This window comes from Hyperolius riggenbachi, chromosome 7 (genome assembly GCF_040937935.1).
Source record: "Hyperolius riggenbachi isolate aHypRig1 chromosome 7, aHypRig1.pri, whole genome shotgun sequence".
NCBI lineage: Eukaryota > Metazoa > Chordata > Amphibia > Anura > Hyperoliidae > Hyperolius > Hyperolius riggenbachi.
This window is the reverse complement of record NC_090652.1, coordinates 68,003,587-68,020,880: the sequence shown is the minus strand read 5'-3', so window position 1 is coordinate 68,020,880 and position 17,294 is coordinate 68,003,587. Positions and strand designations below refer to the sequence as shown.

General features: G+C 44.4%; 1 protein-coding gene across 1 annotated transcript in view; it reads right to left on the bottom strand.

The window, feature by feature from the left end:
• Positions 1 to 17,294, bottom strand: part of LOC137525544 (serine/threonine-protein kinase Nek7-like) — a 77,869-nt gene that overhangs the window by 12,271 nt on the left and 48,304 nt on the right. Inside the window, exons 8-10 of the mRNA XM_068246674.1 lie at positions 10,570 to 10,644; positions 8,391 to 8,577; positions 6,813 to 6,945 (exon numbers count right to left, since the gene is read on the bottom strand). Of these exons, the coding sequence (XP_068102775.1) occupies positions 6,813 to 6,945; positions 8,391 to 8,577; positions 10,570 to 10,644 (395 nt within the window). The remainder of the gene's footprint in view (positions 1 to 6,812; positions 6,946 to 8,390; positions 8,578 to 10,569; positions 10,645 to 17,294) is intronic.

Below are 17,294 nucleotides of genomic sequence, written 5' to 3'. Positions count from 1 at the left end.
CCACCCCTCAGATTCTCCCCAGACCCCCCCAGACCCTCCCCCCCCGTGTACTGTATGCATCTATCCCCCCTGATCAACTGTCAATCACCTGTCAATCACCTGTCAATCACCCGTCAATCACCCGTCAATCACCCCCTGTCACTGCCACCCATCAATCAGCCCCTAACCTGCCCCTTGCGGGCAATCTGATCACCCACCCACACCAATAGATCGCCCGCAGATCCGACATCAGATCACCTCCCAAATCCATCGTTTACATCTATTCTCTCCTCTAAACATCCACTAATTACCCATCAATCACCCATCAATCACCCCCTATCACCACCTGTCACTGTTACCCATCAGATTAGACCCTTGCGAGCACCCAATCGCCCACCCACACACTCAGATTGCCCTCAAACCCCCCCTTATCGATTCGCCAGTGCATTATTTACATCCGTTCTTCCCTGTAATAACCCACTGATCACCTGTCAATCACCCCCTGTCACTGCCACCCATCAATCACCCCCTGTCACTGCCACCCATCAATCAGCCCCTAACCTGCCCCTTGCGGGCAATCTGATCACCCACCCACACCAATAGATCGCCTGCAGATCCGACATCAGATCACCTCCCAAATCCATCGTTTACATCTATTCTCTCCTCTAAACACCCACTAATTACCCATCAATCACCCATCAATCACCCCCTATCACCACCTGTCACTGTTACCCATCAGATTAGACCCTTGCGGGCACCCAATCGCCCACCCACACACTCAGATTGCCCTCAGCCCCCCCCTTATCGATTCGCCAGTGCATTATTTACATCCGTTCTTCCCTGTAATAACCCACTGATCACCTGTCAATCACCCCCTGTCACTGCCACCCATCAATCAGCCCCTAACCTGCCCCTTGCGGGCAATCTGATCACCCACCCACACCAATAGATCGCCCGCAGATCCGACATCAGATCACCTCCCAAATCCATCGTTTACATCTATTCTCTCCTCTAAACACCCACTAATTACCCATCAATCACCCATCAATCACCCCCTATCACCACCTGTCACTGTTACCCATCAGATTAGACCCTTGCGGGCACCCAATCGCCCGCCCACACACTCAGATTGCCCTCAAACCCCCCCTTATCGATTCGCCAGTGCATTATTTACATCCGTTCTTCCCTGTAATAACCCACTGATCACCTGTCAATCACCCCCTGTCACTGCCACCCATCAATCACCCCCTGTCACTGCCACCCATCAATCAGCCCCTAACCTGCCCCTTGCGGGCAATCTGATCACCCACCCACACCAATAGATCGCCCGCAGATCCGACATCAGATCACCTCCCAAGCGCAGTGTTTACATCTATTCTCTCCTCTAAACACCCACTAATTACCCATCAATCACCCCCTATCACCACCTGTCACTGTTACCCATCAGATTAGACCCTAATCTGCCCCTTGCGGGCACCCAATCACCCGCCCACACGCTCAGATTGCCCTCAGACCCCCCCCTTATCAATTCGCCAGTGCAATATTTACATCTGTTATTCCCTGTAATAACCCACTTATCACCTGTCAATCACCCATCAATCACCCCCTGTCACTGCCACCCATCAATCACCCCCTGTCACTGCCACCCATCAATCAGCCCCTAACCTGCCCCTTGCGGGCAATCTGATCACCCACCCACACCAATAGATCGCCCGCAGATCCGACATCAGATCACCTCCCAAGTGCAGTGTTTACATCTCTTCTCTCCTCTAAACACCCACTAATTACCCATCAATCACCCCCTATCACCACCTGTCACTGTTACCCATCAGATTAGACCCTAATCTGCCCCTTGCGGGCACCCAATAACCCGCCCACACCTCAGAACGCCCTCAGACCCCAGCCCTGATCACCTCGCTAGTGCATTGCTTGCATCTATTTCCCCCCTCTAATCACACCTTGAGACACCCATAAATCACCTCCTGTCACCCCCTAGCACACCTACCCATCAGATCAGGCCCTAATTTGCCCCGTGTGGGCTCCTGATCACTCGGCCAAACCCTCAGATCCCCCTCAGACCCCCTTCCGATCACCTCCCCAGTGCATTGATTGCATCTATTTTCCCCTCTAACCGCCCCCTGAGACACCCATCAATCACCTCCTGTCACCCCCCTAGCACTCCTATCCATCAGATCAGGCCCAATACATCCTGTCATCTAAGAGGCCACCCTGCTTATGACCGTTTCCACAAAATTTGCCCCCTCATAGACCACCTGTCATCAAAATTTGCAGATGCTTATACCCCTGAACAGTCATTTTGAGAAATTTGGTTTCCAGACTACTCACAGTTTTGGGCCCGTAAAATGCCAGGGCAGTATAGGAACCCCACAAGTGACCCCATTTTAGAAAGAAGACACCCCAAGGTATTCTGTTAGGTGTATGATGAGTTCATAGAAGATTTTAATTTTTGTCAAAAGTTAGCGGAAATTGGATTTTTATTGTTTTTTTTCACAAAGTGTCATTTTTCACTAACTTGTGACAAAAAATAAAATCTTCTATGAACTCACCATACCCCTAACGGAATACCTTGGGGTGTCGTCTTTCTAAAATGGGGTCACTTGTGGGGTTCCTATACTGCCCTGGAATTTTAGGGGCCCTAAACCGTGGGGAGTAGTCTAGAAAACAAATGCCTCAAAATGACCTGTGAATAGGACGTTGGGCCCCTTAGCGCACCTAGGCTGCAAAAAAGTGTCACACATGTAGTATCGCCATACTCAGGAGAAGTAGTATAATGTGTTTTGTGGTGTATTTTTACACATACCCATGCTGGGTGGGAGAAATCTCTCTGTAAATGGACAATTGTGTGTAAAAAAAATCAAAAATGTGTCATTTACAGAGATATTTCTCCCACCCAGCATGGTTATATGTAAAAATACACCACAAAACACATTATACTACTTCTTCTGAGTACGGCGATACCACATGTGTGACACTTTTTTGCAGCCTAACTGTGCTAAGTCCAATGAGTACCTTTAGGATTTCACAGGTCATTTTGAGACATTTGGGTTCAAGACGACTACTCACGGTTTAGGGCCCCTAAAATGCCAGGGCAGTATTGGAACCCCACAAATGACCCCATTCTAGAAAGAATACACCCCAAGGTATTCCGTTAGGAGTATGGTGAGTTCATAGAAGATTTTATTTTTTGTCACAAGTTAGCGGAAATTGATATGTATTGTTTTTTTTTTCACAAAGTGTCATTTTCCGCTAACTTGTGACAAAAAAAAAATCTTCTATGAACTCACCATACCCCTAACGGAATACCTTGGGGTGTCTTCATTCTAAAATGGGGTCACTTGTGGGGTTCCTATACTGCCCTGGCATTTTAGGGGCCCTAAACCGTGAGGAGCAGTCTAGAATCCAAATGCCTCAAAATGACCTGTGAATAGGACGTTAGGCCCCTTAGCGCACCTAGGTTGCAAAAAAGTGTCACACATGTGGTATCGCCGTACTCAAAAGAAGTAGTATAATGTGTTTTGAGGTGTATTTTTATACATACCCATGCTGGGTGGGAGAAATCTCTCTGTAAATGGACAATTGTGTGTAAAAAAAAATCAAATAATTGTCATTTACAGAGATATTTCTCCCACCTAGCATCTGTATGTGTAAAAATACACCCCAAAACACATTATACTACTTCTCCTGAGTACGGCGGTACCACATGTGTGGCACTTTTTTGCACCCTAAGTGCGCTAAGGGGCCCAAAGTCCAATGAGTACCTTTAGGATTTCACAGGTCATTTTGCGACATTGGGTTTCAAGACTACTCCTCACGGTTTAGGGCCCCTAAAATGCCAGGGCAGTATAGGAACCCCACAAATGACCCCATTTTAGAAAGAAGACACCCCAAGGTATTCCGTTAGGAGTATGGTGAGTTCATAGAAGATTTTATTTTTGTCACAAGTTAGCAGAAAATGACACTTTGTGAAAAAAAAACAATTAAAATCAATTTCCGCTAACTTGTGACAAAAAAAAAAAATCTTCTATGAACTCACCATCCTCCTAATGGAATACCTTGGGGTGTCTTCTTTCTAAAATGGGGTAATTTGTGGGATTCCTATACTGTCCTGGCATTTTAGGGGCCCTAAACCGTGAGGAGCAGTCTTGAAATGAAATTTCTCAAAATGACCTGTGAAATCCTAAAGGTACTCATTGGACTTTGGGCCCCTTAGCGCAGTTAGGGTGCGAAAAAGTGCCACACATGTGGTATCGCCGTACTCAGGAGAAGTAGTATAATGTGTTTTGGGGTGTATTTTTCCACATACCCATGGTGAGTGGGAGAAATATCTCTATAAATTGACAATTGTGTGTAAAAAAAATAAAACAATTGTCATTTACGGAGATATTTCTCCCACCCAGCATGGGTATGTGTAAAAATACACCCCAAAACACATTATACTACTTCTCCTGAGTACGGCAATACCACATGTGTGGCACTTTTTTGCAGCCTAACTGCGCTAAGGGGCCCAAAGTCCAATGAGCATCTTTAGGCTTTACAGGAGTGCTTACAATTAGGCACCCCCCAAAATGCCAGGACAGTGAACACACCCCACAAATGACCCCATTTTGGAAAGTAGACACTTCAAGGTATTCAGAGAGTAGCATAGTGAGTCCGTGGCAGATTTCATTTTTTTTTGTCGCAAGTTAGAAGAAATGGAAACTTTTTTTTTTTTGTTACAAAGTGTCATTTTCCGCTAACTTGTGACAAAAAATAAAATCTTCTATGAACTCACCATGCCTCTCACTGAATACTTTGGGATGTCTTCTTTCCAAAATGGGGTCATTTGGGGGGGATTTGTACTATCCTGGAATTTTAGCCCCTCATGAAACCTGACAGGTGCGCAGAAAAGTCAGAGATGCTTGAAAATGGGAAAATTCACTTTTGGCACCATAGTTTGTAAACGCTATAACTTTTACCCAATCCAATAAATATACACTGAATGTTTTTTTTTTTTTTATCAAAGACATGTAGCAGAATAACTTTCGCGCTCAAATGTATAGGAAATTTTACTTTATTTGAAAAATGTCAGCACAGAAAGTTAAAAAAGTCATTTTTTTGACAAAATTCATGTCTTTCTTGATGAATATAATAAAAAGTAAAACTCGCAGCAGCAATCAAATAGCACCGAAAGAAAGCTGTATTAGTGACAAGAAAAGGAGGTAAAATTCATTTAGGTGGTAGGTTGTATGACTGAGCAATAAACCGTGAAAGCTGCAGTGGTCCGAATGGAAAAAAAGGCTCTGGTCCTTAAGGGGTTTTATGACTGCAGTCCTTAAGTGGTTAAGCCTGCTCTGCATGTGGATTCCCCCCTCCCCCCCCCCCCCCTGTGATGATTGACGACCAACCTGAGTATGAGATTGAGAAAATTTTGGATTCTCGATTGGTGCAGAATTCTGTACAGTACCTGGTTCATTGGAAGGGGTATGGCCTAGAGGAGAGAACTTGGGTGCCGGAGTGTCCTATGCATGTGGAGTAGTTAAAGAAAGAGTTTCATGAGTTACACCCGGAGAAACCGGGTAGGAAGTGTCCGGGGTCCACTCCTCAGGGGGGGGGGGGGGTACTGTAATGGATAGCGGAGATACGGCCACAACAGCAAGCGGCATGGCGGCTATCTCCGCGTCGCAGCCGGCGAATTCCGCCGTGCAGTTACACTCTGGTGCTTTGCCTGGTCCTTCTATTGCTCATAGACTAAGGGATACGCGCGCGCGCGCCAGGCGACAGGATCTTTATGCAACTAGAAGGGGAGTCAGCTGATCAGGCAATCAGTTGACTCCAGCTATGCTTCGGATTGGTTGAGTGACTGGGGCGGGGCTGTGGAGCGCTTGCAGTATATGTAGGACAGGTCATTCAGTTGCTCCGCGTCTGCTGTTGCAAATGCTACATGTTAGCACTCAGACCTAGTCAGATCCCAAAGTGTGCTAGAACCAGCAGGAGCTGGGGATCCACACTTAGCCAGATTCTGGTGATCAGTAGGTGATCAGTAGCTGTAGTACAGTCTGAATCACCTGCTCCTCAGGTGATCAGTAGCTTCAGTACAGTCTGAATCACCTGCTCCTCAGGTGGTCAGTTGCTGCAGTACAGTCTTTATCAGCTGCTCCTCAGGTGAATAGTCACTACAGTACTATCCTTTCTACCTGCCCCTCAGGTGATAATGACTACACTAGTCTGAATCACCTGCCCCTCGGGTGACCAGTACGGTTGTTGATTATAGTTCTACCCGCTCCTCGGGTGAACTATCTCACTATTGTCTGTATCTCCAGCTTGCTGGAGTTTGTATTCCTGTGTTATATAGAGATATTCCTATCTCCCATCTCAGCTCCTCTGGGAAAGCGGGTATCTCTATCATTACTGTTGCACCAAACACCTACCCTTACATTGGTTGTCCTGTTTCTGGTTATACCAGTATTATTGGTGATTCTGCAGATCACACATAATCAGGTATAGCATCTGTATTATTGGTGATACTGCAGATCACCAATAATCAGAAAAATTCTGTTCAGGAATAATTGATTCGTCAGGAATCGAGCGGCGCATTCGATGCGGGAACGAACTGTGTGTATTCAGCATAAGGTTTTTCACCTTACCCTGCATCAACTGGGATATGTGCAGGTTCAGGATGGTGTTTTTATTTTATTTTTTTTGGTTGGACTGGATGGACCGATGTCTTTTTTCAGCCAAACTAACTATGCAACACCTGCTTTCTGTGCATTAATGTCACTGCTCACTGTTCATATTTCAATTTGTATGCAAACTACTTATTGGTTAGGGCTTACCTGTACAATAGAGTTGGGGCTGTGAAGAATTCTTTCCAAATTATCACCATGAATATACTCATTTGCCAGCAAAATGTGTGTGTCTGTTCTTGCAGCTGCCATGAGCTTCACAATGTGGGTATGATTCAATGATCTAAATAAATGTAAATAATAATAAAAACTAAAGTGAAGCTCAACTGTCACAGATAAAAAAAAGCCATACTTTTCTGGTGAGCTCCATACAATGCAGAGATTTTAGCAAAGTAAATTGCACAGCACTTCCTGAATCTGCTGCACACATTCTGAAACTGGAGCGATATTGGGCCCAGAGCATTGAGAATATGCGTATGCAAAACAATAATCACCGGGACATTTGGGCACCAGGAAATTGCCGACAGAAAAATAACATTTACTAATATTCTACTATTTTACAGTGGTAATTCCGGTAAGCATCACCAATATTTTACTACAGCTAAACCTAGCCCTACTCTCACACAGAACTCTGCCCCCTTCAATGCCCAACCCCTAACCACCCTTCCCGCTGATGCCTAACCCACACACCCTGGGGCCTAACCCTAACCACCCTCCTCTCTAATGCCTAACCTTAACCCACACACCCTGGTGCCTAACCTTAACCACCCTCCCCGCTGATGCCTAACCCACACACCCTGGGGCCTAACCCTAACCACCCTCCTCTCTAATGCCTAACCTTAACCCACACACCCTGGTGCCTAACCTTAACCACCCTCCCCGCTGATGCCTAACCCACACACCCTGGTGCCTAACCCTAACTACCCTCATCTCTAATGCCTAACCCTAACCTACACACCCTGGTGCCTAACCCTAACCACCCTCCCCACTGATGCCTAACCCTAACCCACACACCCTGGTGCCTAACCCTAACTACCCTCCTCTCTAATGCCTAACCCTAACCCACACACCCTGGTGCCTAACCCTAACCACCCTCCCCACTGATGCCTAATCCTAACCCACACACCCTGGTGCCTAACCCTAACCACCCTCCCCGCTGATGCCTAACCCTAACCCACACACCCTGGTGCCTAACCTTAAAAAAACCCTTACTGATGCCTAACCTTAACCATCTTCCCCTTCCTGATGACTAAACAAAACCCCCCACCTCAAATCTGCCACAAAAAAAATGAAAAATACCAATGTAAAAGTAGGTGCCCATACAAATATTGTTTACAGATAGAAATTTGGGCACCAGAGAGGCCCAATAAATAGTGGGTGCCGAGGCCACCCGCTATGCAAATTGTGGCTATAAATAGCGAGTGCAAACTGAATAATTGAGATATTCCTGAAGAGGTCCAATGGTATTGTGGTCAGTAGATCATGATGGCCACTACAGTGACTTTACTTTTTCTTCTGTAGACATGGAAGGGTCAGCTTGACCTCATCCTTCTGTAGTGTCAAACTATCATTCTTTGGAACACTGTCATGTTGGAAGATCATAAAGTTCAATGTTGGTGCTTGTAGGGTAGAAAGGATCTCCCTGCTTTGCGTTTAGTCCTCTTACATTGTGTGAATGGCATTTATGCAGTACAAATTACATACAAAAAGAATGGGAAAAAAACTTACATGCTGACTTGTATTTCAAGGAATATATCATTAAAGTCTTCATTAGAACATACAATTTTCTTAACTGCAGCAGGTGTGCCTTGGTAAGAGCCTTTGTACACAGTCCCAAAGCTTCCGGCTCCAAGTTTAAATCGCTCATCAATTAGTATCTCTTTTTCGGGTACAAACTGCACCTGGGGTAATGGTACTGTTGCATGTAAAACAGATCCAAAATAATAAATAATGAGGCACTTTTTGAGAATTGAGCAAAGACATTTTTGCAGCTGCTTACATTGATGGGCAACATACACATCATTAACTCAGAAATACTTAAAAGGTAAATCTGCTGCTGCTGCTGCTGCTGCTGCTGCTACTACTGCTACTATGAATACTACTACTACTACTACTACTACTACTACTACTACTACTACTACTACTACTACTACTACTACTACTACTACTGCTACTACTACTACTACTACTTCAGAACTATAAAAACGAAAAACGCATGCAGCGATCATAATGTCAAATGCAGAATAAAGTGAATATGAAAAAGAAAAATGGGAAGTAGATGCCGGTCATATGGGTTTTGCACTATTTGACTTAAAGAATTTTTCTACTTACAAATATGTGTGTAATTGGCTCTAAACTTTATTCCCATATTTTAAATTGAGTTTTCAAATGTTAATATGAGGAAAAATATACCACAATGGAAAGGACCAGTGTGGTTTGAATTATAAAACACATTTCTTATGAAATCGTTTTGGTATGTGTGACTAGGGGTGTGGCAATCTGTGTTTGTGAGTATACAATTCTATCAATTAAAAAACCTGTATACCATTGATTTTACACTATTGGGGCTCCTGAATCTTCCTTTTTGTCTCTACGTTGTCTGATGTGTTCAGGAATCACTACTAAGACAAAGCTTTAAAGACCAATGCTTTGCACCTATAAAAGATAACACCTGAGTAGCTGATCATTTTTGTAGTGGTCCCTTAATTTTGTTCAGAGCTGTATATGGTGGCACATTGAATGTGTGAACTGTGCGACTTTCACTGGCCCAAACACATTTGTGTGTGAAATCATGTGTTATGTGTGTTATGGATATATACAGTATACAGTGGCTTGCAAAAGTATTCGGCCCCCTTGAAGTTTTCCACATATTATCACATTACTGCCACAAACATGAATCAATTTTATTGGAATTCCATGGGAAAGACCAATACAAAGTGGTGTACACGTGAGAAGTGGAACGAAAATCATACATGATTCCAAACAATTTTTACAAATCAATAACTGCAAAGTGGGGTGTGCGTAATTATTCAGCCCCCTTTGGTCTGAGTGCAGTCAGTTGCCCATAGACATTGCCTGATGAGTGCTAATGACTAAATAGAGTGCACCTGTGTGTAATCTAATGTGGCAGTGGCTTCAATTAGCGGTGATAAGAAGTAAGGCGGTATGTGAAAAGAAGGGGCATGGTAGCCACACGGACACAGTACAACACACATCATTTCCGCATGTGACTTCACTTCCGTCACATCCGCATTTTCAGTGCTGTATGTTTGTGGGGGGGGGGGGGTATCCTCTTCTCACTCTTGGCCGCAGGTGATAAGAGAGCGGACATGGAGGCAGCAAGCAGGACACTGGGAGCACTGGCGGACAGGCAGCATACTGGGAGTGGGAGGTAGCGATCACAACACAGGACGGGGCAGGAATGGTGCCCATGGGTGCTATGGCGCCCATAGCACAAGCCATGCCTGCACCCCTCAAGATACACCACTGCTGGCAACGTAAGTATAGCGATTGCCTACCCATTCAGCCTGTCTTCATGTGCCTTCCGCTGCCTACCCTCACGCAGCATGTGGGGAGGACAAGCAGGGGCCCCCAGGAGCCCGGCCCGGTCACAATGGCAACTGCTGCGACCACAGCCCCTACGCCACTACCCTATGCTTATTTCGCATTTTTTTTTTAATATTGTTATTTGTTTTTGTTTTTTTTACAGCAAGTAGGCTTTTTTGCCACTTTACAAATAACAGAGAAAATTAAAGTTTTAGTGAATGCTGTTAACTTTTTCTCTTTTTCACCACTTGAAAACCATGTTAAGAAAACTACCAATTTTCACAATTGTATAAGTTGTGTGTCAGTTGCACTTGTGTCTGTTAATTCAAACAGTTGTAATACTTTGTGGGATAGAGCTTACCTCCTACTGGAATCTTCTTTTGATCCTCCTCAATTCCGCTATCTTTATTTTCCACTTTCTTAACGGGTACCTGAACTAACAATGAGATACATAGTTACTTAAAATACTAGTCCTACTATACAACTGTCTGAAGTCCCTTTTATTTTCTTGTAAAAGGCATCTGTACCATTTAAAAAAAAAACAAAATTACAGTTGTACAATCATCTAAGAGGACAGAAGGTTCTGGATCACTTAGAGCAGATCTTCCCAACCCTGTCCTCAAGTACCACCAACAGTGCATGTTTTGTGGAAATCTACAGAAGTAGTTAATCAGCTCAGCTGAGACACTAATTACCTCACTTGTGAATGTTTGTACGTTTTTTTTTTTTAATTTTTTCCCGCAAAACATGCACCGTTGGCGGTACTTTAGGACAGGGGTTGGGAAGCATTGCCTTAGAGACTTCCTGTTCCTCTCTGCACCTCCTTGTTTCCATTGCCAGGCCCGTTTGGATCTCCCACTGGCTGTGTCTTTTGGTATTCTTAGAAGTGCTCCGCACTGTGCACTCTTGAGTGCAGACTTGTGCTTGCACAGAAAAGAGCAGCTCGTCTTCAGAGACCCGAGTACTACCATGGTCTTCTTAGGCCCGGTTCACATTAGCGTTCCCTGTCCGGATCCGCCTGATCGGATCCGGACCGCATACTGTACAAACGGAACGTACGTTCCGCATAGCAATGCAAAGGCTATGCAAACGTTCACACACGTACGTTCCGTACAGTACGGAGCCGGATCGGATCCGGACTCCGGAGGCTTTTCCAACATGCGCTATTTTTTGGGTCCAGCTCATCCGGCCCACGCACCTGGAACGGATCCTGACTGCACCATGCGGATGTGGAAACCTATGGGGAACGGAAAGCACAGAACACACAGGATGCAAACACCTGACGTTCTACCCCACTTCCTATGCGGATTCTAGCGGCCATTTCGGATGGGGACACATGGGGAGCAGTGGAGCAGCAGTGACTAAACGTGCTGGAGTGTGCTGGAGCTGTTTGGCAGTATGTCGGGAGGTGGAGGTGAGGCCTACAGCGGAGGACCTGATTCTACAGGTGCACCAGGTGCACCATCTGCAGACCCCAAGGTAATTTTGTTATTTTTTTTGTTTTTAAACCCCACGGATCCGGATGCATGCCTGATGCAAACGGACCGGATCCGGATCAGGTCCTGATACGATCCGGATCCGGTCCTTTTGCAAGCCAAAACGCAAGTGTGAACAGGGCCTAAGGAAACCCAAAGGTCTCTTTGATGTTAAAGTCAAAGCATGGACATTAAAGCCCAGCAGTGAGGGGATGCAGAAAGGAATGGGAATGTTCTAAAGGATCCAGAGCCTTCCCTCCTCTTTGGTGAGTATTTAACTTTTTTTTGAATGATACTGTTATCCTACTCCTGCTAGAAAAAAATATATAATAAATTCACATCAATATCTACTACATTGCAAAAAAATTACTGGTTGCAATACTGCTCTAGAAATTTTCTCTCTTTCCAAAGGAGTGATTGAAAAAAAAAAATAAAAAAAAAAAAATAGCTTTCATTTCAGAAAAAAAATCTCATACACAATGAGATACTTTAGATTGTTCCATTTTTTATGAACTTGTGGGCGCGATTTTGATTTTTTCATGCACAAAATGATCAACCTACTGAGGGGCAAATCCAAAAGCATCCCAAAAATCAAAGTGAATGATGCATTGTACTAGTGAACTACTACTTACCTAAAAGCCCAGAGTATAAACCTGGCCAGTTGACCGCTTTGTGTATTCTGTCCCCCCCCCCCCTTTTTTTTTCTCTGCGGTTCTGTGGGGCTCTCGTGGAAGTTATGATTATGTTTGTCTATTGTGTAGTTGGTGCCACTTTAATTAGCACAATTCCCATTATGGGATAGGTCCCATGGTAACTGAATGTAGCTGATATTGCAGAATTTCTCTCCTCAGACATGTGATCACTGAGCTAGTTGTGGATTGAGTTTCGTCAGTCCCCCTATTACACTGAAGGGTCTTCCGGGTAGGTGTTCCAGCAATGGATGCTGCATAGGACACATTTTCTGACTCCTTGCCACACCTACCGGATTATTCCACCATCGGCTTCAGAGTGGAATCCCCCTTTCAATGAGTCTCCCACTTTCCGCCATGCCTAGACAGTCTGAGGTGGAACCTGGCGGTGTCCGATAGACCAAGACATAATGTCCCAAAGGTGTTCTATTGGATTTAGGTCAGGTGAGATGGGGACAATCAGTTCTATCAATTCCTTCATCCTTCAGGGCCTGCTTCCATACTCTCACCGCATGAGGCAGGTATTATTGTGGACCAGGTGAAATCCAGGACCCACTATACCAGCATAAGGTCTGGTAATGGGTACAAGGATTTTATCTCAGTACCTAATGACAGTCAAGGTTCTATTGTCTAGCCTTTAAAGACTCTGTGTGTCCCTCTATGGATATGACTCTCCAGACCAGGCTCGGACTGACCCACCAAATCACCGATTTTTCCATGGGGGGAAGCCTCTCCCCCTCCCTCACCCAGGCCCCCCCTCCCCCTTCCGCGCTCCCCCCCCCCCCTCCAAAATTGCAGCCAGCCAGCAGCAGCAGCAGGGAATAGCTTACCGGCATGAGATCCATAGCTCTGTGTGCCGCTGGCTGGTCTGGTCTCCTGCACTGCTGTCCAATCACGCTCTCGCAGTACTTCCTGCGAGAGCGTGATTGGTCAGTGCAGTGCAGGAGACCAGACCAGCCAGCGGCACACAGAGCTATGGATCTGATCATCCCAGTAAGTGATTCCCTGCTGCTGCTGCCGCTGGCTGGCTGTAATTTTGGAGGGGAGGGGAGCGCGGAAGGGGGGCCCTAGGTGCTCTGTGCACAATCCCCCCCTTCCTGCGCTGTGCCCCCATCCTTCTCAGCTCTGGGACCCCCACTAACTGGGGACCAGCCTTTGTGGGCATATCTGCCGCCAATCTGATTTAATTTTGTGGGGATATCTGCTGCCAATCTATTTGCATTTTGTGGGGATATCTGCCGCCAATCTAATTGCATTTTGTGGGGATATCTGCCGCCAATCTAATTGCATTTTGTGGGGATATCTGCCGCCAATCTGATTGTATTTTGTTGTGCTCTGAGCACAATCTCCCCCCTTCCTGCGCTGTGCCCCCCTCCTTCTCAGCTCTGGGGCCCCCACTAACTGGGGACGTGCCTTTGTGGGGATATCTGCCGCCAATCTGATTGCATTTTGTGGGGATATCTGCCACCAATCTAATTGCAATTTGTGGGGATATCTGCCGCCAATCTGATTGTATTTTGTGGGGAAATCTGCTGAAAATCTAATTGCATTTTGTGGGGATATCTGCCGCCAATCTGATTGTATTTTGTTGGGAAATCTGCCGCAATCTCATAGCATTTTGTGGGGATATCTGCCGACAATCTATTTGCATTTTGTGGGGATATCTGCTGCCAATTTGATTGCATTTTGTGGGGATATCTGCCGCCAATCTATTTGCATTTTGTGGGGATATCTGCTGCCAATCTAATTGCAATTTGTGGGGATATCTGCCGCCAATCTGATTGTATTTTGTGGGGAAATCTGCCGAAAATCTAATTGCATTTTGTGGGGATATCTGCCGCCAATCTGATTGTATTTTGTTGGGAAATCTGCCGCCAATCTCATAGCATTTTGTGGGGATATCTGCTGCCAATCTATTTGCATTTTCTGGGGATATATGCTGCCAATCTAATTGCAATTTGTGGGGATATCTGCCGCCAATCTGATTGTATTTTGTGGGGAAATCTGCCGAAAATCTAATTGCATTTTGTGGGGATATATGCCACCAACCTGATTGTATTTTGTTGGGAAATCTTCCACCAATCTCATAGCATTTTGTGGGGATATCTGCCGCCAATCTATTTGCATTTTGTGGGGATATCTGCTGCCAATCTAATTGCAATTTGTGGGGATATCTGCCACCAATCTAATTGTATTTTGTTGGGAAATCTGCCACCAATCTAATTGCATTTTGTGGGGATATCTGCCGCCAATCAGATTGCATTTTGTGGGGATATCTGCCGCCAATCTATTTGAATTTTGTGTGGATATCTGCTGCCAATCTAATTGTAATTTGTGGGGATATCTGCCGCCAATCTGATTGTATTTTGTGGGGAAATCTGCCGCCAATCTAATTGCATTTTGTGGGATATCTGCCGCCAATCTGATTGTATTTTGTTGGGAAATCTGCCGCCAATCTGATTGAATTTTGTGGGAAAATCTGCCGCCAATCTATTTGCATTTTGTGGGGATATCTGCTGCCAATCTAATTGCAATTTGTGGGAATATCTGCTGCCAATCTAATTGCAATTTGTAGGGATATCTGCCACCAATCTAATTGTATTTTGTGGGGAAATCTGCCACCAATCAAATTGCATTTTGTGGGGATATCTGCTGCCAATCTAATTGCATTTTGTGGGGATATCTGCCACCAATCTGATTGTATTTTGTGGGGAAGTCTGCTGCCAATCTGATTGCATTTTGTCAGGAAATCTGCTGCTATTTGACTACTTGATGAATTATCATGAGACATGTAACTACTTGATTATTTTATCTAAAATGTATCTGGTCAGACCTAATGTCTGTGAATAACACCGCTACTTATTTTGTGTTTTTTTTCTTATCTTTATTTTTTTAAAGTCTGCCCATGACTCATCATGACCACGCCCATGTTCCAGTGCATGGTGACACTCATTTATTTTTGCTGCGGCGCATTGCGAGCGCCGCATGTAGACATATCCCTATTGGAGACTGTCCTCAGAAGTACTCACAATCTATTCCCTACCATAAAATCATGCAAAATTTCTAGAGTATATATGCATGTGAGCCCAAAATGGGGGGGGGGGGGGGAGAAGGGATCGGAGGGGGGAGGAGGAGGAGAGGGGGGCGGGCCCTAGGCTGAAACTTCCTTGGTGGGCCCTTAGTGTCCCAGTCCGACCCTGCTCCAGACCATCATTGACCCACCACCAAAATGGCTATGCTGAACAATGTTAGGCAACATAAAATTATCCACATGTCATGTGTTCTCTTGGTGAACCTGCCCTCATATGTGAAAAGTGCAGGCTGACAATTGTTAACCTATCAATTTTGGTACAGTATTTCTTTCTCACTTTTTCTAGCCATAGTATAGATCAGGGCTTCCCAACCCTGTCCTCAAGTACCACCAACAGTGCATGTTTTGCAGAAAACCACATACATGCACAGGTGAGGTAATTAGTGTCTCAGCAGAGCTGATTTACTACCTCTGTGGATTTCCACAAAACATGCACTGTTGGTGGTCCTTGAGGACAGGGTTGATAAAGTATAGATAAAGTCTGCACACTCCAGAGTAAAATCTCTAATAAAGCTTAATTGGCAGATCACAGCATAGAATCAGCTAACATGTTTCAAACTAAAATGTCCTTACTCATAGCCTTCATTAAATGTTTTGAGTAAGTACATTTTAGTCTGAAGCATGTTAGCCAATTTTATGCTGTGCCTGTTATCTGCAAATAAAGCTTCTTTGGACTTTTTACCCTGGATTGTGTGGACTTCATCTATACAACAGTCTACCAGTAGTGGTGTGCAGGAACAATGCCTATGAGTAATTACGCATTGTAATCATAATGCAAAAGTTACTGATCACGCATAATAATTTTGCATCCAAACATAATCGCTAACCGTAATTATGCATGTTAGCAAAATTTACGTAAAAGTTTTTGTTTGCGCTAATTACGTATATAGACATAGGTTTTTTTTGTTTGTTTTTACAAACAAACTAATTTTTTGCATTGAATATTTTAATAATAGCCACGCATGTGCAGTACACTGGCTGATGAACGCAATTTTTGTTCGCATACAAATGCATTTTTCACATTGAATATTTAACTAATAGCCACACATGTACAGTACACTGGCGAATAGATGTGAATACATTGAATGTGAAATTAGGCATAATTACAGGTGTAATTATGATTCACAAACACAGTATGTTGTACGTAACATAATCACAATTACACAATGCGTTATTGTGAAAAATTATGGGAAATTTTGTGTCACCGTAATTGACCCATTACGAGCACCTCTATCTTCCAGAACCTTTAGTTAGGTAGCGAGAGGTAGTTATTTTCCTTTATTGGAGAAAAGGAGGAAGGTCAGCTCAACCTGCTGGTTAAAAAGTCCAATTTTTATTGAGGAATAAGCATGCTGGACAAAGCAATTAGCTCAAGCGTATCGGAGCACACAACACTCCTTAGTCATAGCTCCTTTTCCTTTACCCTCTTGTTGTCATGCACTTTTTTCAGTTTATAGATTATAAATAAAAGTAACCATTTATTAAATTCTGTTTCCAACAAGATAGAAGGAATTAATGTTGAAAAAAAAAAATTTCACTGCCTTATAAATTCAATAAAAGGGATAAAGAAGCCCTCTGCAACGCTAATTGCATTAGTTTGTTAGTTCAAACAGCTCAACCGCATCACATAATATTATTACATGAGCACATTTGGGCTCACACTGCTGGTATCTCCATTGGATCTATTACAATGCAGCATCAGGCCTCTCAGATTAAAGTGTCAGACAGAGTCCAACACTTGGATCTTCCCGGCACCACGCCACGCAGTGTAATTGCGTACTAGGCGGGGTTGTTTTGGCCCCTGCTTATGGACTGCTCACCTCCTCACACT